General features: G+C 36.4%; 1 protein-coding gene across 1 annotated transcript in view; it reads left to right on the top strand.

Annotated features, from left to right (window-relative positions):
* Positions 1-27,723, top strand: part of CCSER1 (coiled-coil serine rich protein 1) — a gene marked incomplete at both ends in the record, with an annotated part of 580,304 nt that overhangs the window by 251,647 nt on the left and 300,934 nt on the right. Inside the window, one exon of the mRNA XM_084286653.1 lies at positions 7,907-7,984. Within this exon, the coding sequence (XP_084142779.1) occupies positions 7,907-7,984 (78 nt within the window). The remainder of the gene's footprint in view (positions 1-7,906; positions 7,985-27,723) is intronic.

The following is a 27,723-nucleotide window of genomic DNA, read 5'->3' as shown; positions in this document are numbered from 1 at the left end:
GTAGGAACTTGAGAGAGCCCCATGTCACGTTAAATTTATCACAGTCTTGCCTGTCTCAGAGTCCTGCTAAGGGCTTTCACTGAGTCAGTCTTACAAAGTTGAAAGTATTTATAGTTCAACATTTGCCTGTTTCAGAGCCCTTCTAACAGCTTTCACTGAAATAGCTTCACAAAGTTGAAAGCAATTGCAGTCCAACCTTGCCGATTTGAGAGGCCTGCTAGGACTTTCACTGAGACAGTTTCACAAAGTTGAATGTATTTAATAAGGCAATAGATATAACAGATTTGGAATTGTTGATAAATACATTACTACAATAGCGTAAATATATGATATTATTGCTAGCAAAATGCTATCCTCGGTATTCCTTACTGAAGGGTGAAGGCACAGAGCTTATACTAAGAAAGCTTCCCTGTCTGGGTGGAGGAGAAAGAGAAACTTCTTCTAGGTTTCCAATTTCTTCGTTCCTTCCTCGTCCTACCTCTTTTTTCCTCACTCTAGCTTCAGCTTCTTCTCTTTTTTCCTTCTTTTCCTTTTTTATATCCCAGCCTTATCTGTTCCCTTTCTGGGGTGACATTTAGCATGATTTGGGTGAAGAATTAAGTATTGTAGTCATATGTTTTGCATGTACTTCTGTAAGCTCATTATCATGTTCAAGGGTGTGAACTTTAATATCTGTTTTTACACATAATGAAGCAAAAGGTTTCAGTTGGGCACCGTGGCCTTCAAGACTCTATTCTGCCACCAACACAACTCCCTCCTCCAGCAACCTCTGACACCAAGCTTGCAGACTTCCCTCCACAAAGTTTTTGTAAGAGATAACATGAACAAGCTGCTCCATTCCCCTTTGCCCAAGGCTGGTGCCAGTGACACTAACAAGTCTGACTATTCTCTACGCCCCAGGCAGACATACTGTGCTGGTATGGTCTTCCACGACTGGATGCAGACTTGTTTCTTCAAGATCCAGGCAATGGCTTTAGTATGGACTACTAGTTACACTTAGGGCTGTGATGCAGGTTTTGGAGAAAGAAAATGTTTCTAGGACTCAAGGGAAAATAAAACATCACTGACGCCATTATGTGAAACAACCTTCATATTTGCTGCAAAACTGAATGCAGTTAGAGCCAAAAAGCTTGTATATGTACCTGAAGGGTCTTCTGCAAAGAAAGAAAGAAATTGAAATAGGCAGCCTGCAGATTAAAATCCCTGGAGAGTACTTGGCTCTTTCAATCGACTGCTGAAAGAGCAGAAAAAGCTGATGTTATATGATATTATTAGAGAAGAATATACAATAACAAAATGTCAAGGCTGGATAGTATCATCAATGAAGTAAGAAAGAAACAATAGAAACTGGAGGGGGAGTAGAGTTTTGCTAAAAGAAATCAGTTCTCCACTGTGTTGTCAACGAAACATTTATGTCTGTGGAAGCAACCCTCTATTCACCTTATTCATTAGGATAAAAATATGACTTGAGTTGCATTTAATATAATATGTCATAGTAACATTCCCAGCTCATGCAGTGACAATCATTAATGATCCTGCAGCTCTCAATATAAAGACATGTTAACCGTCAAATCATTGTCCAAATTACTTTCAAAATGGCATTCTACCTGCGGATGGAACTGAACAGGGTTTTTCGATATGAACTAGGAATAAATTTGATGTTTAGGTTGATGTTGAGGAAATATTCACTATTTAGGGAATATGTTTTTCCCCTGTGAATTAATGAACATAAAATTGGACAGTTCACCTAACCTCTAGGTTCCAAGAAGTTACCTGGCCAATGAAACTCATATTCCTGTTTATTAGGGGTATTTTGGAGGAAATAAAAACAATTGGGAAGGATGAGCAATGAAAAATCAAGGTGGAAGTAAAGAGAACTAAGGAGGGGATATTTGTTAATATGTAACTCTATTAGTTATGTAGTGGTATGTATTATTATTATTATTATTATTATTTTTTAATTAGGAAAAATGAAATGTGTTTATAAAAAGAGAGCTTTTTTCCCCTGCAGGTACTCAATTGTAAGCCAGCAGCCTTCAATTCTTGACCTTCTATTTAGACACTTAGTTCAGCTTCCTACTTTGTTTACAAATTTAAGTGCATGTGTAAGAAGGTGTTTTCCTTGTGCCAGCTGCCAGATGTTTTAGATGTTAGGTATTTTCATTTCCTCTTCTAGCAACTGGAAAACATAATAATAGAAACTTGCTCTCAGTACTTCAGTGTTTTTATACTTCTGCATTTAATGTAAGGAATGTGGATATACCGAAGTAAATGTAAATATTTTGAGTAAATTAAATATAAATTAAATAATGTGAAAGTTTAATCTGATTCTAAGCTATTTTAACCACTGTAGCCTGTAGCCCTGCAACTATGGGCTGGTTATCTACTGTTTATGTTACTGGCTGGTATAATTAATTTAGCCTAATTAATAGGCTCAAAGCATATTAGGTCTTTCTAGCTATATTTTTAACATAGCAATAAATAGCAGTCAACAAAATATCTTTCATCCTACTCCCTCCTTGTTTAAGAAAATTAATGTGCACAATATCATATTTAACGTCTTTATTTCTAAAATAAACAGTACTAGACATACAAATGTTGTTAGGTGATAATTCAGCATCTTATCTTAAATGAGGGGAAATTTCCCACTAGCACTTCACATTTTAGCTGATTACCTTTGCTTAGGTTGTAAGAGGAATTGAGCCTAATCTGTCTGCCTGTATCCAAAGTGCAGGTAGAAAATCACTACATAATTCAACCAATAAAAACTTGTTTGTCTATCCACACCTCACTTACTAGGATAAAAAGAAGTCGCAAAAAAATGGTATTAGCTGTAGTTTATGATTCTCCCCAGGGATGGGAGCTAAGAGAACATGGGACAGAGACACAAGACACTTGCAGCCTTCAAAGCTATGGGGGTAGCAAACAGTAGAGAATGTGCCAGATAAATTAAAACAATAACAAACATGAAAACAATAATCAAATGTCTCAGTTGATAACTGCAAGTATTAGTAATCAGTAAGAACAATTAACTAAACAAAAAACATGTGAAATACAATTATAAATAACCACCTGGATTTTATTCAAATGTGTTAGAAAGTAGATCTAATGCATTTTAAGTAGGCATTTCCATTCTTTGTCAGTGAGTGAGATAAGAAATGTGAGGGAAAATTAATCTAAGATGGTGGGAGGTAAAAGTTGAAAGGTCATTTAATGTGTCTGATATTTTTTCTTACCAAAACCAATTTTAATTTTGCTGGCTTTGATGGTTTGAAGCAATTTTACTTGCAGGAAGTGTGTGTATCAAACAAATAAACAAAACCCACCTCTTCATGGTGTTAAATAATATAGAAACTACAGAAGTCACACCAGTCCAAAAGCACATAGGGAAACCCTGCGCACTCTGAGTGAAAAACCAGAGTACTTGGACTTGTGAATTCTTGACTTTCGTTTCTACCTTTGAGAAAATCACTTCCCTTTCTTTTTTCACTCTCCTTGGTATAACAGGATAATAATATTTAAGCATAATATTTCATACTGATATATTGTGTAGATCCAGTAATAAATCTATTTACAGCCCTTTGATTATCTTCAGTATATCAAAATGTCACTGCTGAGCTTGCTTGCTGCACTTATTTAATTTCCTACTTGTACTCAACTTCTAGATTATAAAATTATACTTTGTGGCATAATTCATATTACAACTAAAACTATCATCCCAAAAGTAAGATCAACACTCATGCACTAAGCCTTAGCAAAAACTATAAAGTACACACATTGTCTATTCTTTTTATATGTTATTATAAAGATTTATTTAGTCTCTAGCTGTAATATCCACTGAAGGTTTTCTCTGTCAGTATTAACTTCTTGGATCAATAAATTACGATAGTGATCTCCAGAGAAGTCAATGCCTGCCAACTATCCTTGTGGTGTTTACCCTTGTAGAAAAACACTTGTAGCAAATTAAATTGGCTTCTGTCTGTGAGTGATATATAGCGCACGATCCATATTTTATGGTACAATTAACTAAGGTTGATACACAGGCCTCTTGCTAGAGAAGATCAGATTAAATACAAGGTTCTATAGTGAGAAAAGTCCCAGTTTATGTGGTGAGGTGAATCTATTTTCATTTAAAGAACAATTACTGAAGACTTAAGGATGACTATTGATTTTAAAAGAGCGTGGTCTTAATAATGTGCATTTGTATATTCTTGATCTACTGTATTGCTTGAAAAATATTGTCTGCATTCTCTTAGAGAACCAGTATACATTATTATGAAACGCTGTACTTTGAGACAGGTAAACACAAGTAGAAGAAACCAAAACAATGCCAAGCTTGCAACTACTTCAAAGCAGATCCATAGAGCTTCTTTCATCTAGCTAAACTGGTGTGATTCTGTCCTCAAGAGGATCCCAACCCTCAGTCACCAAACAAGACACACACGTGGGAAATGTTTGTTCTCATAGACTTCTTTTCTTCCTTTGTTTGCTTCATTCTCAAGAAATTTCCTGAGAGTTAATCACTTTTTTGAATATTTATCTCTGGACATAAATGATTAACACAGCCTAGCGGTGACTCTGGGCTGCCTGTTCACTTGCACAATGAGGATGATATATATTTACAGCTCAAGTAATAGGAAGAAAGCATGGCATTGATCACTGAAAATGTGGAACAGTTAGCAAAATTGTTATCCATTTGCTGGATTTTAACACCCTGCTCCAAATTAAAAATTGTGTAAAAACACTGAAAGATCATGAGACTGTTTTTGACACAGGCAAGACACTTTTCTTAGCTGTTCTTTTGAGAAATAGTTGAATTGCTTGATATTCAGATATCTATCTGTTAAAAAATGGAGTTTAGGTATTTAAAGGTTTGCAAAATTCCGTGCCATCCAGGATAATCAGGAGTTTCCAGCAGTAAAGGGAAAAGGATAAGTCTGCAAAATCTGTGTGGTTATGCAGTGCATTGAAAGTGTATATAAAGAATGTTATGGTTGCAGAGCAAGGTACTGCAAAATTAGAAAATGTCCTAATTTCCCTGATTTTGCCTAATACATGTAATTATGATACAAATGATGTTTAATATCTACTCTGACTTAGAAGACATTACTATATCCAAATGGTGTAGCATTTTCTTCTTGATTTATACATGAAATATATCAAAATTAAGACAGACAGCCTGCTTTTATGAGAACAGAATGGGCTTAGGAAATGTCATATTAAAGGTCTTCATTGGATGAATTCCTCACAGTTGTAGTTTTTTTTGGTTATGAGAAGCTTTAGACTGCAAAGTGTGATTAAGAGAAATACCCCATGGTCAGCAAATTTAAGTGGGAGGTGTTACATGTTTTGAAATGGTTAATGTTTCCCTTCAGGAGGACAAGCTGACAACACCTCTCAAAGCAGTGATTATTTTGGAAGTGTGTTGTTTTGCTTTGTTTCATTTTAATAGCTCAAGAAACAACAACAATTTTGATGCTGTCTCACTCGATTCTCTGCTATAACAAACTGTGTTAATGCCGCTGGATTTAATTAATTTGCACTGACAGAGAGGCTGTTCTGCATTCCTTAGAGAGGAAAATAACTGAAGTTGCTGTAGGGGTCACTGAGGGTACGTAAACGTGGACAGCTGCAGTCACACACAGGCTCTTCTGACAGTGCTCCAAACTGGCCGAACTCAAAGCAGCTGCAGTTCAGGAGCTATATAAGTCACTATGCCCATACTAATGTAACCTGCCTCGTGGCAGCCCTGTTAGTGCAGGCATGGTGCCACATCAACATGGTGTCCAGACCTGGGCTGGCTTGTGTCCAGTCAGCAGGAGGAACTGACGTTCCCCTGAGGCCACCATGTGGACGTGTCCTGAGAATTCTTGTCAAAGCCACCTTGGCATCCTTGGTGTTTTTTGACCTTGCTTAGATTCCAGCTATCGGTGAAGAATTTGCAGCTCGTGTAGAGTATGGGGACCAATCTGTTTTGCAGATTTTCATACTGAGACTGTTTCAATGTTTGTTTAAAAGATTGGACTGTCTTTCTGCTCACTTCTAATTGGAAATTAGTGTGCTTGATTTAGTTTGGAAAACAGCTACTTTTTTTTTTTTTTTTTTTTTTTCCAATTCTGTGTAAATTAAAAGACAAGCTGTCCTTAGCTGAACTGTCTGTCTTTAAGACAGAACATTCTCAAGGAGGAGGTCTCTAGTTTTGACTGCACTTTGAATTTAATCTAAAAGAGCCATGCTTCCTTTCTGTTTAGTAAATATTGTCAGTCATTTTCCTTGATGATCAAGGGCAGGAGTCTAAGTGTTAATATTTGTAACTTTACTGAAACCAAAGCAATGGATTCAGCAAATATACTGGCTTTCTGATGTGTTATAATCTTCCTCATTCCCCAAAAACCTCTTGTGTGTTGCACAGATTTTAAAGTGTGTCTCTCTCTCTTTTATGAATAATCACCATGTGATTATTTCTCTTAAGAAATAGTCTCTTATTTCTCTTAAGAGATATTTCTCTTAAGAGATAGTATCTTTCCTTCTTTACTTATATCCCTTTTATTCAACAACTGTTGTCTTTTCTTTTAGGCATAGTATAACTGACACAGACCTAATTAAACTACATGATTTTCTCAATAGGTATTAACTTTGAAGTTTGTGCTTTCTATTTCAGATCTAACATAGGGATTTGGTATCCAAAATTTTGTTAATTTTTCATCCTTTACCAGTTGGTTGAATAAAATACAGTATCTCTGCATACAATTTTTCTGATTCCTACACAGTTATAACTTCACAGGTGTGTTCTTCACTTGCAGAATTTGTGCTTATCAAAAGAGTCCCATCATAGATTTATAGTGATGTGAAACCAGATACATGATTAACTAATTGCATAAGCTGAATTCATTAAATCATCGTGCCTTGCAAAGCCACAGTGTGAAAAAATATATATTTTTCTGGCTGCCCGTGGAAATATGTTTTTTGTAGTCTCTATTGCATCTTTTCTTTTTTGTCCTTTTTTTTTTTTTTTTTTTTGTTTCTTATTAAAGTTTTTCCTTTCATTTTAGCAATCAAGAATTTGTTTCACAAGAAGTATTATATATTCTACTGTTCTCCAGAACACTCTTGTATCATATGTGCATTTTCTTAAATTAGATTTTGTTCTTCTGTCATTATTACCATTCCAAATTCAAAAGAGTTTCCACAGTCACTTATTTTCACACCTGTCTCATCTATAAAAAATGATGACTATGTTAGCCAACAGGTTACTAAAATATCACCCAAATAAGACTGGGTTTTTATATCAGTCTTTTAGTCGTTTTGTCCTGATACATCAATTGAGGTATAATGACTTATACTAGTTATTAACATTGCTGTTCACGGTTCCTTTTCGTATATTAGTGCTCAGTTATAAGATATATTTACTCATGTGAAAGGGATCTTTTTTTTAAAAAACAAAAAACATCGATTCAAATACTTTCCTGCAATATATTTTCATGGTAATTTTACCTTTAGTATCAGACCATTGAATTAAATAAATAAAATATATTGTATATTGTTGTTTGTTTTGTATGAAAGCATTTTTTGTTCTCATATATCATCCAACCTAGAAATTCTGTGATTCTGTGATCTCATATTTTCTTTTGTAGATGCGTTATGTTTGCATATTTGTGCATGTGGCTCAGTCTTTGAATGGAGTGTTAATTCAAAATGAAATATTCAGTACTTACCCATTTGTGAAATACTTAATTTTTTTAACTAATTATTGATAAATATAGTACAGACGAGAATTGACAAGATTTGTCAATCTTGTTCTGTTGGATTTTCAGTGCTGTTTTTGAGCTCTTTTTTTCCCCCAAATACAAGAAGGTGTCTCCAACATTCTACTGCAAATGCAAACTCATGTATGCTTTTCTTTCAGAGTACAGACATGAGTCCGGCTAGTAGCACCACCTCACTCCCTGTTAGCCCTCTTCCTGAGGAGCCGTTACTCTTCAAGGTACAGTTAATTCATTTTATAATAAATACTGTATTTGCACTTTGGCTGTCCATGCTATCTGATGCACTATAAAGTGCTATTACTACTGCTTCCCTTTTTTTAAATTACTCTGATGTAAGCAGATGTCAGGTCTTATGTATCACAATACCATGCAAATTTTAATAAGTAACTAGAAGAAAATATTCTTGGTTTTGAGAGGATTATTCTTCCAGTAACAAAAGAGGCTACAGCTATTAACTGTTGTTTAAGAAAAAGAAGACTATATTTTTATACGTCTCATCTGCTAGTGATTCATTCTGATATATGCATTTCTATATATGTGTGTATCTCATTTTCTTTAACACATTTCTCTTTTGTATTGCATTTGAACTACATGTTTTAAAGAAACAATTACTGCAAAGATACAAGAGATGTTAAAGATACCTCAATGTACAGTTTCAGTGTAAATCCAGTGTAAGCCACAGGCTTGTAATTTTAGTTAATTTTAATAATAAATGAGGGGGTAATATCCACAGCTTTGTAAGGTTTCAGCTGTGAGGAAAAGGTGCCCTGTGTCATTTTTCCATTTCACTTCTTTGGTATCCAGCAGCCCAGGGACATGAAATGGCTTTAGACAGAGCCTGACTCTGTACAAGATCTTCTGAGGCTACCCATGTGTTCAGAGCAGTGCTGCTGCTGCAAGCCAAGTGGTTTCATTGCCAGTTTTTGACTGAGACAAGGAAGAGGGGACTTGGGTTTTCAGCACCAGTGTCTCAAATGTGTGGCATATAATGGTCAAAGCTACATTTAAAAAAGCATCCCTTTCAAAATTTCCCATATCTCCAGTAAGTTCCTCCCTACTGGATAAGAGCAGGTAGTAGCTTGAGCTGTCTACAATGTCTTTGTGATGACACTGAATTAAGACTGAGGAAGTTGAATTAATCAATTTTCATAATCTTGGATGTGTGCCTCTCCAGCACACATCTCCAGTGCAGGAAATACCAGCTTCCTCCCAGCCTGCCCAGGCCCATAAAAATAAAAAAAAATAAAAGTTCTTCTCATTTCTTATGACCTGTCTCACCTGCACTGTCCCCTTAATGTCCTACTTCCAGTTGCTATGCCCACTCAGTTTCCCATATCTCTTTTCAAGTTCCTCCCTCCCCCCGTTTTTCCCATTTTTTTTTCTGTGTTTTTGGAAGAGTTAATATTCATAACCAACTAGCTAGTCAGATGAATCCTGTTACTGGAAAGGTTAAGCTTGCTCAGTGGTTTAATCAGTAGGTATACACATGGGGTCTTCGTGGCCAACTATCCACAGATTTTTCCCTCTTCTTCAAGTGTTCAATATTTTCAAGATCCTTGTCTCTCAGTCAGATTTGGCTGAAATTGAGTCTCTTGTTGCCAAGATACTAGAGTGCATACTTTTTTTTTTTTTTTTTTTCCCCTTGAGAAATCACATGAAAAATACATTGAAAAGTGCTGAGCGTTCTAAGGCAGATCCTGTAGTTATCATTTCTCCCTCTGCCTGGGAAATCTGTAAGATACTTCACAGACAGAGTAAGGGGCTGTTCAACTTATATAAAGCTGTAAGAGGTAAGAAAATCTAGACTGAAATAGTAAACTCTCATGTTTAAATTCTCAGCTGAAGTAAGGCAGCATTGGTCTGTTCGCATCAGGAGATTTCTGACAAATACATCATAGTGCCTTTATTTGCTTTTAGAGGAAATCATGCTTGTATAGCTGAAAATGGGTTGTAAATGGCTTCTTTGAAGTGGAATAGTTGCTCTAATAAAAAATAAGGCATTTCTACATATTAAAAGTCCCCTTCCATTTTTTACATTAGAAAATGTTACAAGAAACAAGAAAGGGAAAAAAAAGTGTCAGAAAGCTTTATTTATTCTTTAATTTTAAATCAATTTTCAAAATGGGATACATTTTACATTTTCCTATGGAATTTAAGTGAATTGCAGGCCAGACTAAGAGAAAGTCAAATACATCTCAAAGCCAATGCCTTTAAATAGAAGTAAAAGTAATTTAAAATGTAACTGTTTCTGTTATTCCTTCCTGGCTCACTCCAGAAGAGCGATATTGCTCCAGTAGTAATATGAATGACTGGTTTTACAAGCCATAAGCTTTTCCAAAAAACGTCAGTCTGTAATATTGGCCTTTGATGATAGGGTGATGCATTTCCCTTAGCAACATGATAATAACCCTTCCCAACTTCTTGCTGTATGAAATGAAAAGATTAAAAACAAACAAACAAACAAAAAATCCATTCTGTGATTCTGAAAACACAGGTGTAATGAAGCAGGGCAGTATAAACTCTGCATATCTTTGGGCTAGTTGAAGATCTCTACGCTAATGAGCTTTTGTATTAGACTGTGAAAAGAATCCAAGCCCCTATTCTCAATCGTACCTGCTTCTATAGCAAGAAGGAGAACTGTCCCTTCTTGGATTTTATCCATTTATCTTTGAAAGATTGCATTTCTGTATAAAGAAAGAATGCAAATCCTGCCATCATACCCTTATTACATCCAACTTTACCAAAGCAGATGCTTATGATTTTTAAACCAACAGGATATGTGCTCTATAAATATGAAGGAGGACTTAAGCTTCTTCAAAAACATTTTAAGATATTGAATTTAATCCAAGGAAAGTGGGAAGCATGATGCCCATGGGAGTGCTTGCATGTTGCAACTCAGTTCTAGTGACAGTGAACTCAGGTACTGTTTTCACATTACATTGTGCATGCTATGACATGCAATACTGCCAGAAAGATCCAAACCATGTGAGACCATACTCTGAAATACTTAGAGGGAAGTCTTTTCCAGTACAGTAGCAGATGCTCCACCTGTATCCGTTGTATACCATTAGTTGTAAAGGATAATTGTTATGTTCGTGTTAAGTACCAATGGAGGAGTGTAAGTGATATGTATCAAAAGGAATAGAAAGAATATGAGTAAGAAATAAAACTAGCCAACCCCATCACTATTTAAACCTAACCCCCTGAGAAAATGAAAACATAAAAGTATTTTAAATGCCATTCAGCAGCCTTCACTCCGTAACTGTTGCAAATAGTGATATACTAATGGAAGCTGTTTTTGCTTGAGGAAAGAGCAACTTTGCACAGTTGCCAAAAGTACAGCCAATTCTTCTTGTGGCTTCAGATTTCTTTCTCCCTGTTTAGTTAGTGACACACTTGCATTTGGAGCAGCCTTCCATAGCTGTGCTCTTTTAAAAGCTTAGAGAAAAATTCTGTTCAGACATGCATGCATACAGTGTGTTTTTGGAAAGCTTTTCTAAACCATTTTTTGATGAAACACTCAAAGTTACCTCTTTTCTGTGAGGGTTATTTTGATGTGAAATTTCAGCTTTCAATCCTTTGCTGTCTTCTGTGGTTAAAGTTATTAAAAAACAAAACAAAAACCCACAAATCTTTCCCTATATTATGAGAAAAGTTTATTCTCTCACAAAAGAACATATTTTTTGTTGTTGGTGGTTTTGTACTTAAACATTGTAGTAGGGAATTATCTTTCTTTGAACAGGGTTTTATCCTTCTGTTGCTCTATAATATTCCTTGAAGAATTAGAACCTTACCTTGGGGAAAAAAAAAAAAAAAAAAAAAAAAAAGAAGTGATGTCACAGTTGAAAAATTTCCAAGTTAAGAATCTGAAATCCAGCAGAACAGAATGATATTTGTCATGCAACCTTAACTCAAGTGTCCTTCTATGCTATAGCAACAATACTGTAGCTGGCTCAAATGTGAGAGACTTTTAATTATGACTACTTATATCTGTGTTCATAATCTGTAATTAAAAATAATGCTGCCTTTCATTTTGAAAACCAGTGAAGGAGGGGAGGTATTTCTGAAAGGTTAGCTTACAAAGCAATGTGTCATCCACTTTTGAGAACCTGTTTCTTTCTCCTAGTCACTATATCATGCTTTTTTATAATTGTATTTCATTATTTTAAAAATATTCTAAAAATATTTCATTATTTTAATAATATTCTGCAGTATAGTGGCATGAACTTTTAAGAAGACAGCCCTTTAGTCCATAAGATATCTTATAATGCCTTATTAAACATCTGTTATTAAGAGCAACAGTCTCACTGGTTATTAGCCACAACCACACTGCAAATGCTAACCATAATAATTATTATAGAAATGTTTAATTGTATTTGAATTCCACAATTAATCTCAACCATGCTTTACTAATTGACATTAAACATAAGAAAAAAACAAAACAAAACAAAAACGTACTTTTTGCTTTTAGGAAGCTGAGAATTTTCTTCAGCATTTATCATCTTAAAGCATTGTGATTTCTGTAATTAATATTCTTGAACCTAATTCCCTGAGTAAGAAATGGAAGTGCCAACATGAGTAGTAAAAGCTAACAATCCTTAGCAGTTACCATTGCTGTAGGTCTGGTAAGGTACAGGTCGATGTTAAATTAGGTCAATGCTATAATTCATCCAATCGTCCCACAGCTCTAGAGGCTCTGTGACCCAGATCTTTGAAATAATGGGCATGACTCTTGCACCTTGTGATATTTGTGTATACAACTCTATCAGGAGGTACAATTTATTTCCTGTCAGTTATCAGACTAATATTTTTAGTGCAGATGTTTGGAATAATCAGACAGTCACCATAAGATTCACCTCTTATGCAAATTAATTTATCTTTCAGCGTGTGACTTGTCTAGCTGTAGAATAAGGTCTTGTCCTAATCTGAAGTTAGTCAGCAAAGTTGACAACAAATTGGGTTTATACTTCATAAGGCTATGCTAGTTGACACAGACCCCTTTAAGCACTCTGCCTTAAATACAGTTTCCAATATTTTTAGTATTTGCTGGCACTTTGGAAAATACCATTTTAATGTATCGTTTCTTTTCATTTTCAAATCACATTTAGAAATAATCACATGGGCGTTATGACTCATGAGCGGATACAAAACAGGTTTCAGTAACTCTTAGTCATGGGCTGGAGACTATTAGCTCGTGTCCCTCTTGTTCTACCCCCCTCTCTGAGTTTCTGTCTCCTTTGAGCAGCAATGGGAGCTTTGAAGCATCTAGGTATTTGCTTTTGCTTTTTGTTTGTTTGTTTATTTGTTTTGTTTTTCTTCTGTTACAAAACTGTTTTCAGTATTTCTACTAAAGTAAAGAGAATTATAAAAGCGTGACTCACTCAATCCCACCTCCCCCAATCTGTATGCCCTGATCTCTGGTTTATTTTAAACCAGTCTCTCATCTTCAGTAGATTAATTCCTCCTACTCTTTGCTTTTATTTCCTGTATTGGTACTCCCTCTCTATAAGTCTCCTCATGTCTTATTTGTGTAGCTCAGATTATCAAATGGCTTTTTGCCTTTGACAAAAGGTTCCAATTGTAACTTAAAATTTCTGAGTGTGATGGGTTGACCTTGGCTGGTTGCCAGGTGTCCACCCAGCCACTGTCTCAATTCCCTTCCTCAGCAGAACAGATGGAGAAAATGAGGTGAAAAACTTGTAGGTCAAGATAAGGTCAGGAAGATCTCTTCAATTACTGTCTTGGGCAAAACAAACTTGACCTGGGAGATATTTATTTAATTTATTGCCAATCAATGTTAAAAGTAGACAAAGATATAGGAAAAAAAAAAAAAAAAAAAAAAAAAAACACACCTTCCCTGGCACACTCCCCTTCTATCCCAGGCAACTTGAATGAAGGGCAATGAAGGTACAACTTCACTCCTTCTAGCCCAGTTCTTACGTCTGCTGCCCTGCTCAGTGTAGGAGTTTGCAGTTTTAGAAAGGAGGGGTTATGGAAGGTACTGTATGATCTGAAGATACTGCTGTACAACTTCAGGAATACTCTATGTGATTTAATCATTCAACATTCATGCAACATAAATAATTTCCTAGTGTCACCAATATAATGACTGAAAGAATTGTAAATGAAACTAGGAACTGCACCTGTATTGCCAGATCTCTTTCCTCTTCCTTCTATCTATGCCTTGATCATAACTGCCTTTCTTTCCCAAATTTTGTGAACGTGTTAGGTTTTTTTTTAGTACTTTTTCCTTAATTTATCAAAATTTTCTTCATAAAATGAGGGTCAGTGCAAGATTTCAAAGCATTGATAAACATTGGCTATGTCACAACTGATGCTCTTAATGCATCGTCAATTATTTTCTCTGCCAGCCACATATAGAAATAGGATATTTCTTACTGAAATCTCCAAAAGCTACCAGAAATGCAAATAATGATTCAACCACTAGAATGATATTTCAACCATAGGCATGCAGAATGATCATCGTTATTTTTTTTTAGTTAACAGTATTTCCAGTAAACCATGAAAATGAATATGTTTAGTACTACAAGGGTAAATAATAGGTCAATTCAGATTTATTCCTTCGGGTAGATATGCTATCGTATATTGAATTCTGATACATACCTACAGGGTAAGATTCCTGCTGAGTAAAAAAGATCAAAAAAGATCAGAAAGTCATAATATCTGTAATATTACAGGTTGCTGAAAACATGTTATCACTAAGACAATGTAGAAAAATTTTCTTGACTCTCCATGGGAGAGCAAAAAATTTTTGGAGTTGTATTGTCATCAATGAGATCAATGAGAGAAAACTGGAGTGTTTCCATATATTTCCTTCATTGTAACTAAAATTTAGGACTATTGAAAATAGCAGAATACATTTATTGAAATTTACAGTTTCTGATATATATTGGATTCAACAGACATTTTCTCCCTAAAATAAATTAAACAAGCTCATGGACTTGAAAACAACATTTGAACATCTCAGATGAGTATTTTAACAGTAGCTGGTGGTTTCTCCCTCTTTTCTTTCTTTTTTTTTTTTTTTTTTTCTTTTTTTTTTTTTCCTGGCTACTGATTGTATTTTCCAATCCTAAAACCTCTGTAAGAGACTTGCATGGAAACCAACATGTGTCTGAGAAAAGTTATTGCTTTGTCAAATAAATTTCCTAATGAAAAACATCCGGTAAAAACTTATTTGATTGTTCTATTAAAATGGGTATAAACATTCCCACAATCTAAATTAGTAACAATAATGACCCACTGGCAAGTTTTCAAACATAATTCTTTACTGGGGGAATTACAGGGTTGTCATTTTGAAATTCTTATCAAGTTGGATGTCTGAAAAGTACAACACTAAAAATAAACGACTGGTGTCAAAAACGCTCTCATAGAACTTAAAAAGACAGATATTTCAGTAGGCAATTTAGACAGCCATTACAGAGAGTGGGATATATTGTTAATTTTAATCACCTGAAATTAAGGGCAAATTTAAATTGCTGAAATATAAACACCTTGTGCTACTTAAGAAACCCAGCTATATTCTGGCTTTCCTTCAGCTGCCTCCCTGGTAGAGCAGGCAATATATATATATATATATATATATATATATATATATATACGTGTATATATATATATATATATATATATATATATATATACGTGTATATATATATATATATATATATATATATATACTGCAATGTGATGAATGCTTTTTTTTTTTTTTCTTCCCCTCTCCCTTTTCTTTTGTATGTTTATGTTGCTGTTCTCACTTTTGGGTCTGTTCCTTTGTTTGTTCTGTATCTCTTCATAATCTCTAATCTTGCGTTTGAGTCTAGTGTCTATGTTGGGTTATTTAATTTTCCCGAGGAAACTATATAGGAGAACTTTATCATGTGGTACCACTGAACCATGTGATTTGCAATTTTTGGTTGTGACTTTTCCAAATACTCTTTGCTTCTCCACCAACCCTGTGCATGGCTGGGTCGTGTTCGTACTAGTTCAGTATTAGTATTAACAAAAAAAAAAAAATCGATATTTAAATATTGGAAATATAACATGGTTATAGTATAACTGGGGTAAGTTTTTTGTTTCTGAAATGTGAGATGTACCCTGATTTTAAACTGTATTATCTTCATTCCATTTATTCTATGCCCTTCTCCTTTTTTCCAGTACAGTTCAATAAGTTGATAATTATCTATAAATGAAATAAATGTCAGTGACCTTTTCATACCTCAAGTTTCCTTTTGTCCCTAAATCCTAAAAGCATAGGATAAGTAAAAGGATGTTAATCTCTTAAAGAGTTCTTAAATATGTTGGAGTGAAACAGATTATTCTAGTAGTCTAGGAAAACTATATCTCCTGACATATGTAGGATAAGAAAACTATTTGGGCTTCTTTATTTATAAGACATCAGTGGGACTGCTGAAGAGTATTGGGGATGGAGGCAGTGGAGAGCAATTGTCATTTATTTCTCTTTAAAATGTCAAAAGGCTATACCCTTTAGGCTGTTGGTGTGTTGCATTAACAGTGTGGGAAATACAGAATCATAAACAATCCTGCATTGGAAGGGTCCCACAAGGATCACAGGGAAGTCCTACTCCTGGCTTCATGCAGGACTACCCAAAAATTAGACGACGTGTCTGACAGTGTTACACAAATGCTTCTTGTACTCCAGCAGAACTGATACCTTGACGACTTCCATGGGCAGCCTGTTCCAGTGCCAAACCACCCTCACAGTGGAGAATCTTTTCCTGATATCCAATCTGAATCTTCACTGATGCAGCTTCATGACTTTCCTTCAGGTCCTGCTGTTGTCACCAGAGAGCAGAGCTCAGTACCTCCTGTTCTGCTCCCCCTCGTGAGGAAACTGTAGGCTGCCATGAGGTCTCCCCTCAGTCTCTTCTCTAAGATGAACAAACCAAGTAACCTCAGACCCTTCTCATACTTCTTGCTCTCTAGACCATTCCCTATCTTTGTAGAAGGTCATCCCAGCTCAGCCAAATTGGCCTTCTGCCCTGCCTGCTCAGCTTGTGGCATTTCAGAATAGCCTTCTCCTGTGCTCTTAGGAGGAGCAAGCATTTAAAAAGTGACCAGCACTGATGTACCCTAAGACCTTCAAAAGCAGAATCCCAAGGGACTTCACTAACTAGTTCCCTCAGCAGCCTGAATTGTGCTATCCCCAAATCCAGAGTTGAAGTTTTGGTGGCAGTTTTCTACCTATTACCAAAGATTTTAAACTCGATTACTTCATGGCTACTGTGGCCAGGATGACCACTAATCACCACTGCACCCACAAGACCTTCTCTGTTTACAAGCAAAAAATCTAGGACGGCACCTTTCCTAGTCAGCTCCCATAGTACCTGTACCAAGAAGCTATCATTAACATGCCTCAGGAATTTCCTGGACCTGTTTTTATCAGCTGTTTCGTATTCCCAAAACTATCGTACCTCTCCCTTACATACAGCACCGCCCTGTCTGTCCCTTCTGAAGGGCCTAGAACCATCCATCACAGTACACCACTCGCAGGACTTCCCATCAAGTTTTGCTTAAGCCTATCGTGTCATGGCTCTGTTATTGAGCTGAAGCTTCTACCTCCTCTTGCTTATTCCTCATGCTGTGTGCATTGGTGTAGAAACATTTCAAACGTGCTCCACTGTATCCCTCATGTCATGGAGCAGATTGAAGGACCATGCTGGCATATTGTCTGTTGAATATTGGCATGCCATCCTATGGCTTATCATCAGCAAGCCTGGTATTATCCCTTTCTCCCTTCAAATCTACTTTAAAGCTTTTTCACTAAGCCCTTCTAACTTTTGAGCAAAAAATCAGTTTTCCCCTTTGTGAAAGAATAAAATGGCATTTCTACTTCATGTACATTACTGATAACTTACGCTTTTAACAAATATTTTAATTTTTAGATTCTATAAACACTTGAAGCCTATAAATTGCAGTTGAAAAAAAAATCACCAAAAATAGTGCCTTCATGGCTGAAGGAGTTGGCAATGGGAGGACTAAAAAGCCCTTATGCAGACTTAGTAATTTGATTCTGACCAAATGAAAAATGAACAGAACAGTCAGTAGATCATCTGTCAGAAATTCAAGGGGAGTTAATGAAAAGAGGAACAGAAACTTGTCTTACCTCTTAGAAATGACAACTTCAAACCAAGATTAATTCTATAAATGAGAATGAGGAACACAATTTGTTTTGGATAATGTTTTTGAAGTATTTTAAATTTACACTGCTCTGAAGTGAACACCTGTGCACTATTATGTGTAGTCTTATAACAGATTTTAGAATTAGAAAGAGGAGTTCTAAAAGATTGGTTTAATGAGTGCACAGTGGAAAAAAAAGTTCTCTTAGGTGTAAAATGGTTAGTGGATTTATCTTATTCCATATCTGCATCTGTGAAACTCAGTGTTTGTTTGCTCTCAGAAAAGGCAGCTTTGCATGTGATTAAATCATAATTTCACTTAACTAGATCCAGTTTTGCAGTTAATTCCTGACACTTTTGATCTTGGGGAAAAGCACAGTACGAGCAGAGGACAATGAACGTTGACATCAAATAATCCTAAATTTTGATAGGATTAAGGGCAAGGCATTGCAGATCCAGATACATGAACAATGCCTTGATAGGTATCCTTAAGTACAGAACTGGGGATTTAAAGGAGCTGGGAGAAATCCTTTTTCCTTGATGCTGAGTAGTTCAGTTCAGTTCCTAGACAGCAGGTAATTAAGTTCATCACTGTCAGCAGCATAATTCCTGTGGTTCCTGATTAAGAATCAGGAATAACAGAAACTTCCTGTACCTCCAGGACAGTTCTTTACTCTTGTAGGTAGTAGTATTGTACAGGCCCGATCATCATAATTTGATAAATTTCACTTTAGAACACTGTTTTCATCCCCTAATGGTTCTGTTCCAGTGGTGTCTGACGATCTCTCTTGCTTGAAATCAACATTACTGTTTGCTAGAATTGTTTCATTTCTGGATGTCTTCAGAAAGCACGAAAGGAATGAGCAAATGTGGTTGATTTTTTTCCTCCACATTGCAGGATCCTTCCAAAACAGAGACAAATTTCATATTTTAGGAGAACTAAAGAATACATAGGGCCGCTCCTTGATAGGGAAGGTCTCCTCACAGACAATGACATAGGCAAAGCAGAGATGCTTAACGCCTTCTTTGCCTCTGTCTTTAATGCCGATGATGGGCTTTGGGACCCAGGGTGCCCTGAGCTGGAGGACCAGGACGGTGGGGATGACAAACTCCCAACTGACCCTGAACGTGTGCGGGATTTGCTACTCCACCTGGATCGCTACAAGTCCATGGGTCCGGATGGGATTCATCCCCGGATCCCCGGGTGCTGAAAGAGCTGGCGGACGTCATCGCGGAACCTCTCTCAATTATTTTTCAACGATCCTGGGAATTTGGAGAGGTCCCGGTAGACTGGAAGCTGGCAAATGTGCCGATTTTCAAGAAGGGTCAGAAAGAAGACCCTAGCAATTACAGGCCTGTCAGTCTCACGTTAGTGCCTGGTAAAATCATGGAGAAGATGGTTCTCAAACTTATTGAGGTGCACCTGGGGGACAAAGCAGTCATTGGTCCCAGCCAGCATGGGTTTGTGAAGGGTAGGTCCTGCCTAACTAACCTGATTTCCTTTTATGATAAGATCACCCGTATGGTGGACCAAGGGAAACCAGCTGATGTGATTTTTTTGGACTTCAGCAAGGCTTTTGACACGGTTTCGCATAGGATCCTACTGGACAAAATGTCCACCATACAGCTAAATAAAAACATCATACGATGGGTGAGCAATTGGCTAACAGGCAGGGCCCAAAGGGTTATGGTAAATGGGGCTGCGTCAGGCTGGCGGGCGGTCACCAGTGGGGTCCCTCAAGGCTCCATTTTAGGGCCGGTACTTTTCAATATTTTTATAAACGATCTGGATGTGGGAATAGAAGGTATTTTGAGCAAGTTTGCTGATGACACCAAACTTGGAGGAGTTGTGGACTCGAATGAGGGCGTAAAGGCCTTGCAGAGGGATCTGGATAGGTTGGAGAGCTGGGCGATCACCAACCGCATGAAGTTCAATAAGAGCAAGTGCCGGGTCCTGCACCTGGGACGGGGAAACCCTGGCTGCACGTACAGACTGGGCGATGAGACGCTGGAGAGCAGCCTAGAAGAGTGGGATCTGGGGGTCGTGGTAGACAGCAAGTTGAATATGAGCCAGCAGTGTGCCCTGGCAGCCAGGAGGGCCAATCGTGTCCTGGGGTGCATCAAGCACGGCATCGCTAGTAGGTCAAGGGAGGTGATTGTCCCGCTCTACTCTGCGCTGGTGCGGCCTCACCTTGAGTACTGTGTGCAGTTCTGGGCACCACAGTATAAAAAGGACATGAAACTGTTGGAAAGTGTCCAGAGGAGGGCTACGAAGATGGTGAAAGGCCTGGAGGGGAAGACGTACGAAGAACGGCTGAGGTCACTGGGCCTGTTCAGCCTGGAGAAGAGGAGGCTGAGGGGGGACCTCATCACAGTCTACAACTTCCTCGTGAGGGGGTGTCAAGAGGCAGGAGACCTTTTCTCCATTAACACCAGTGACAGGACCCGCGGGAACGGGGTTAAGCTGAGGCAGGGGAAATTTAGGCTTGATATCAGGAGGGGGTTCTTCACAGAGAGGGTGGTTGCACACTGGAACAGGCTCCCCAGGGAAGTGGTCACTGCACCGAGCCTGTCTGAATTTAAGAAGAGATTGGACTGTGCACTTAGTCACATGGTCTGAACTTTTGGGTAGACCTGTGCGGTGTCCAGAGTTGGACTTGATGACCCTTAAGGGTCCCTTCCAACTCAGGATATTCTATGATTCTAAGATTCTATGATTTATGTGAAAAGGAGAAGCACATAATCCCCCACATACAGACTGAATCTTGGTTTCTGGTGCTTCTAACAGGATGCCTAAATATCCAGTTGACCTAAATAAATCAGTTTTACTTCAGTGCCTGGTAAGAAGACAATACTGGGAGTCATTGAAAAAACACCTGATGGACAATGTGGTTATAGCTTACATGGGCTCACAAGGGGAAAATCCTGCTTAACAAACTTAACAAATTCCTTTTATGACAAAGTCACCCATCTAGTTGACCAAGGGAAGCCAGTTGATGTTATTCTATGATATTCTGTGATTCTATGATCTTCTTTCATGTAGTAGTAAGGTGTAAGGTTCAGGGGGAAAAAAAAAAAAAAAGTATCTAAAACTGAACATAGGGAAGACTAGATTTGAAGAATAGAGTTGGTTTCAAAGTCAATTAAATAACGAGCTTTCACGCTTTCACAAGCAAATTCTGTTGCTGAATTTTCTTTTCTTTTTTTTTTTTTTTTCCTTTATCTTTCACTAAAATACTGAAAGCCACAACTCTTTCATAGACTGCTATGACTACATTAAATTTAAAATTCCTGGGAAACCTTCACTGAGCAAAAATCTACCAAATATAATTTCATATCTTCTAAAAAAAATATAGGTACGATAAATATATGAGAGAGAAATAGGAAGAAAACTGGTGGCATTAAATATTTGATTTAGAAAGATACTAGAACATTAGTGAGCTAATTTGCAATGTCAGTGTAAAAGAATCTATGACTGACAAAAAAACAAAACAAAACAAAAAAAAACTAATTCCCCCCCCCTTTTTTTTTTTTTTTTTTTTTTTTTTTACTAGAATGAGGAGAAACTGAAGATACTGAATGTTGTTTTCATGCTTGTGTTGCGACTGGAAAGTGGGATGAGGTTATGGTAGTATTTGATTTGGTGGGAAAATTATGACTTGTGCATGGATAAAAGAATTTTCATACTGGTTTCTCTGTGTTGAGTTTGACACTAATGAAAGACTAACTCTGTAAAAAAAAAAAAAAAAAAAAAAAAGTCTGAAGAAAATGGGCCTAATTCTTCCTACTCCCAATATTGATTTCAATCTGCAAATTGAAATCAATCTGTAAAATGAGATTACTTCCATGTAATGTTAGCTTGTTACCATTTGTGTGTGATTATTTGGCTTTTTTTTTAGGTCAGTTTTCTTTGCTTGATCAACTTTTCAGTCTCTTTGTACAGACAGTAAATGTTCCTGTATCTGAAAGCTCAGTAGGACAGTTTCTTACTATACACAATTCTGGATGTACGTTTGCTGCTCTGCCCATACTGTGCTCTGCTGATGGAGCAGCACACTACCAGCAAGGGTTTTGTGGATAAGAAAGGAGAGTGTTGAACTAGAACACTTGGGTTCCATTTATCAAATCAATACGGAGTTAAATTTGGATGAGAAATGCTTTTTCTGTCCATGGAAATTTCAAGTATTTCAGGTGTTCTCCTGTTCTGCACAGGCAGGAAACAAGCAGATCATAAGTCATATAATTTGCACATCCCTAATAATAAGCAGCAAAGACTTTTAGCTGTGATAGTAGGTATGTGTCATAATTAAAAGTGACCAGAATGGTACTTGTGTCTTCTTGGTATCATCATTATTTTGTTTTGTGCTGTGGTATATTCTTCAGGACACTCCTACATTACAACTTTGTATATTTTATGTTTATTGCCATACTTTTTGAATTAATAATGCATACAGGCCTTTAGGTTACTAATCCTTTAAGCCTTCTGCTTTATTTTCTTCTTCTGAATGTTTTTTCACCCTCCACAACTTCAAAATGGTTCATTCCACTAGCCTTCATTTGATTTCTATAATTATTCTTGGTGATGTGTGAGCATGCATGCAAAATTGATAGCAAAATGATAATTCATTATCATGACAAGAAAAAAACAACAAACAAACACTGTCCATAAATTAAAACAACACTATTATTGTTTAATGCATTTTATAAAGCAGTATGTACCTCTTAGACAGAAAAATGTCCTTAGAGTAAATGAAATTAATTGGAAAAAAATAGCAAATGTTATGAAGCTGTCATATTTATTATTTTTTTTTTTTGTACCACAAGCATATATATGCTACACACATACTGTCCGGGCATGTTTCAAAATGTAAATTTGAGGGGACTGATCATCATAAATATTAATTTGTTCTGAGGTGCTGATGATCTTGCAAACACTAATCCTCACAGCACTCCCATACAACTCCTGTAGGCATTATTATTCTATTTCTTTCATTGAGAGAGTTTCCATTGTATTTCTGGTATTACCCACAGTCTTGGTCTCAGGGTGGGGAAGAGATTCTGTATTTCCTGCATTCAAGTTCCAGCTGTAAGTTATTCTTGTGCTTTACTCAAAGGGCTGATCTTGCTCCAAAGAAAGATTCTGCAGCTCCTTTGCTGGCCAAACCAGGGAGCCAAGCTGGCTGTGCCAACAGATCTCCCTGGTTACAAGCACATGTGGGAAATTGTAATTTTAGTTTAAATAGAAAAGTGGTACCTAAGGAATATTTATTATATTTTAAGATAACTTTCCATTCAATATGGTATTAAACAGAGAGTTGACTGGTACTGTGATGGGTCAGTTCTCTGTATAGCGTTACAAATTATTTGTTTATAGGGATGGAAAGATAACTCTAAAAATGTATATTTCAAGCTTACATCATGTTATTTGATAGGAAATGTAAAGTGGTTAATATTCCTTTGTACAGTTATTTATTATTTTCTCTCTACGTAGTCCTTCCCATGTGATATGGAGATGTTTCACCTTTTTTCCACTGTAATTTGTTTCTCTTCTGTGAGTCTGTACACAAAGGGCTTAAAAAATAGTGAGGAAATATAACTTGCAGACACTTGCTAAAAAAAAATTAGTCATAGATGTATAAATGAACAGATGTATAAATGAAGTATAAGAGCCCAATTCTACTCAACTCTGTTTCTCTGATATTTTCATATGCTTTTTGCTTTTTTTTTTTTCTTTTTGGTTTATGGAAATCATAATCGCTCACCTGCTCACAAGAATGTCTAGCACCCCCATGAATCATTCAACACAACAGCACAGGCAATCTTCATGATGCAGTTAACTTAAAAGTGTATTCCCATAAGGGTCCAAAAAGGCAAAACTAACTGAATTTAAGCAAGCACATGCCTCACCAGGGAACAGATTAAGTTAAATTGGCTTATGATTATGATTTAAAGTGCATGAAATGTTCTTTTGTGATGTATCTAAAGAGGTTGCTGTTTAACTGTCCAATTGCAGCAGCTTCATCCCTTCAGGCTGTATTGGCAGGGTGAAAAAATATAACTAGACATGATGTTGTGAACTTGAGTGCAGCCGATCGCTTTGTCAGGTACTTGTATTCTCTGACTGTAGGAGGTTTGTCAGGGAAAAAAATAAGAAAGATAGGAGTGCAAACAAAGGTAGTATTGAATGTCAGTGCAAGCCTAATGGTAGAGAAACAAATAGTCAAGAAAGAGTGATGTGACAAGTCAAACACAAGATGAGAGGCAAATGAAGCGCCTGCTTTATTGTGAGAGCTTGGAATGGTGATTCTGTAGGCTCTTACAGCCTAGAGGCTTGGGGCTTGTTATTTCAAACAGCAAGAGTGAAAGGAAGCCTGAGACCTGCACTTCGAGCATTTCCGAGCTGTCAGTAATCCCAAAGGTGTCCACTTCTGATGGCTGGAGTTGGGGAGGGACAGAAGGACAGATAATGTCAGATGGACTACTCAGTTCTGTCCTGTGTGATAAAGGAGTGATGCTTCCCCAGATCCCTTTCAAAGCATAAATGTGCACTTTGGGGCACCACTGACCTACAGTTTGGAACAGTGTCTGAAGTATTAATTAAAATGACCATCCTAATCAAGGTGACTGATGTTCTACTTTGTACCTGCATTAAATTATATTGAAGGCAGGTTAATATAGAAGAGAGACTTTTAACCTGACTTTTCTACATTACAAAATTTACAGAGTGCTGCCACAAAATTCATCATTCAGCTGAAAAAGATATCCCTGGAGATATACAATATACATAAGCTGCACTGCATACTTTTCAGCCATACCAACCTGTTATCCTGAATTTTTATGTATTTATTTATTTGTTTATTTTACAGTTTAGATGTAGTTTTTGTAAGATCAACTTAGGTCATCCTTTAATCATCTTAAGCCTATGAATCCTTTGGGTTAGGAAAGTACATTTTCTTTAAATGATTGAAGTAACATCTTAATTCCTTGGTGCAGGGGTGTTGCAGGGGTAAAAAAAAAAAAAAAAAAAAAAAAAATTCTGCCTTACTGTGAATAATGCAGCATTGTACTTTTCAGCAGAACCAAGCATTTGGCAGCATAACCAAAATGTTTACAATCAAAATGCTTAGTGGAATTTGCCAATTGTTAGGTTAAATCAACAGAAGCCATATTTTCTTTGCCCTGCATGAGTTCAGTTTATCAGTTGGCTCTTTCCATCTGTTTTTTCCTGCGTAGTCTTAAATAACAGCATGTTCATCTTATCACTCTCTTGACTCAGTTTTGTCTCTGTGAAATTAACTTGTACAGAACAAAATTATTGCACACAGAAATATCACATGGCTAACACCAGCAAATCTCTCCTCTATAAATATTATACCTACAAAAGGACTTAAATATTGTCTGCAGTGTGACAGTTGATGTTAATCCCACTTTTAAATTAAAATGTTTGTACAGTATATGATGTGACATAAACACTGCTAATATGAATAGAGATGTTGCAAAAGAATGTCAAGAAAAATATGAGCATCAGACAAGATTTTACTGTCGTATCAGCTTCTTGTTGATTGGCTCTTATTCCTTTCCATTTTTTTCAGTAATTGAATTTTTAAAAGTAAGAGCTTTGGAGGCTTTTTTGTTTTGTTTTGTTTTGCTTTGCTTTGTTTGTTTTCAGGAGAGCTGATTATATTTGTGACTTCAATTCTTTTGGCCACAAAGTGTTGTTCTAGGAATCTCCTGCAGAGATGGTTGAACTTTGCTCAGCAAAGAACACACTTAATTTTCTTGACAAATTGTGATAGCTGTTTCTGATATTAAACCCCTTTGGCATGAAAATTAATATTTACAGTTATAATGGTGGATAAGCAATACAGAAGGGATGCAACATACTTCAAAGAAACGCCTTACAGAAGTTACATTTAAGATGCATCTTTAGCTGTGAAAATATTTAAAAGCACTGAATAAAAGTTTGATGGATAAGATGACCCCAAAAGAGCTATAGTAGTACAAAAGCCAAGTTAGTTCCTTAGGGATGACAGTGTTGCAGCTCTAGTAAAATGTATGTACCTAGAAGAATGATAGATTTGTACAGATAATATATGCATGGCATATACATATGTATGTATTTGTGTAACCGCTATCATCTCACTATGAAGAGTCAGCTGAGGATGCCCACTGACATTTTAAAATTCAGTTGAAAAGGACATGTTGCAAATAGTTTCATTCCTTATCTTAAAAAAAGATACAGAAAGCATAACAAATTTGCATAAAATCTGGTGTATTTTTTGTTTTTAAGTATCAGCTGTTTTTATATGCCAGGTGGGATTGTTATAAGGAACAAGTATATAAGCGAAAAGAAGCTAATGGACGTATGAGATGGGATGAGTATATGAGTATATCTCTCGCTAGGAGAAAAGACATATTGTCAAGTTACATTAGCTAACATGATACTGAACAGGTGTTACATAAAAGTTCATTTCTGTCATTTCTGATTTTTCTTTTGTATGCTGTACAGTCCCATTTGGTTTAACTTACTATCTTACTTTCCTTGTTGGGGGACTGTATCTAATGAATTGCCAATGAATGAGAATTATTCAGGAAAAGTAAAAATACATAACGTAGAGCAACAGAATTCTTGCATACCTGAATCAAATAAAATTTCATACCATGTAGTTCTGGAACTTTTATTTCAATAGTTATTAGGTTAAAACTTTTTAAAAATATTATAAGGTTGGATTTACTATACTTGAACTCGTTTTTTATATTTTTTTTAATCTTCATGAACTTAACAGATACAGGCCCACTCTGTGATATTCCATGCTGTGTGACTCTCTAATGAGCTCTGTTCAACAGTGGATGTTTTATATGTAAGCAAGGATCCCTAGTTTTGTAAAAGACCTATGCTGTTTTCCCACAGAAGTGGAATAGGGCAGCTTTCTTCGTTGTATTTTTGAGCTGTGTGAAAAACACTGTGAATAAGTATATAAGAATAAGTAAATGTGAAGATCATGGTTTGATACCATTAATTCTAATTTGTACTGAAAAGAGTTGATAATTTGGAATAGAATTTGATAATCTGAAATGACCTTGTTTTAACCAAAAAAAAAAAAAAGTTGTTCTGAGTGGGAATGTAAAATACTTATGTAGCAGATGACCTGCAGAATGAATCTTATGCTTGTCAATCTTCATTACATGTGTGAAATTCTTAAGAGTATTTTAAAAGAAAAAGTCACTGTAACAATGTATATATAGTACAGATTGGCAGGGCTACGCTGTGTTACACAGGCATGGAATTGTTGGGTCGATTTCTCAAGGTCATAAACCAACCAGTAAGTGTGAGCTGCCCTAGTTCTTTTTGTTAACAAGTAGACTATTCTTCTTCAATTAAAAAAAAAAAAAAAAAAAAAAAAAATCAAAAATTTTCAATGTAAAGTAACAGAACAAAAGAGAAAATTTCAGCAGAGAGTTCTCTGTGACTTAAAGAAGGTGTCAGTGACAGAAAGAAAATCCACATCTCAGGATCCTCCACTTTACAACTCAGCGTTTCTTTAGCTGAGGCTTAATCTTTTTTGAATTTGGTACAATTTCAAGATGCCAGAAGAAGCAGTCACATTACCAGTCTCACTTCTCTTCTGCCATCACACCTCATTTTGGTTTGACTTGGCTAGTTTGCATACAGGTGAGAAACAAGAGCTAGGGTAGAGAAAGGGCTAAGACTTTGATGCAGAACCAGCTCATCCTAGTAAATTGTTAATTGAACATTAATTCCAAGACAAATTGTGCATGATGTATAGTAAGTACAGTAA

This window comes from Netta rufina (assembly GCF_964035555.1).
Source record: "Netta rufina genome assembly, chromosome: 4".
Taxonomy (NCBI): domain Eukaryota; kingdom Metazoa; phylum Chordata; class Aves; order Anseriformes; family Anatidae; genus Netta; species Netta rufina.
The sequence above is the reverse complement of the archived record's forward strand: the minus strand, read 5'-3'. Positions and strand labels throughout refer to the sequence as shown.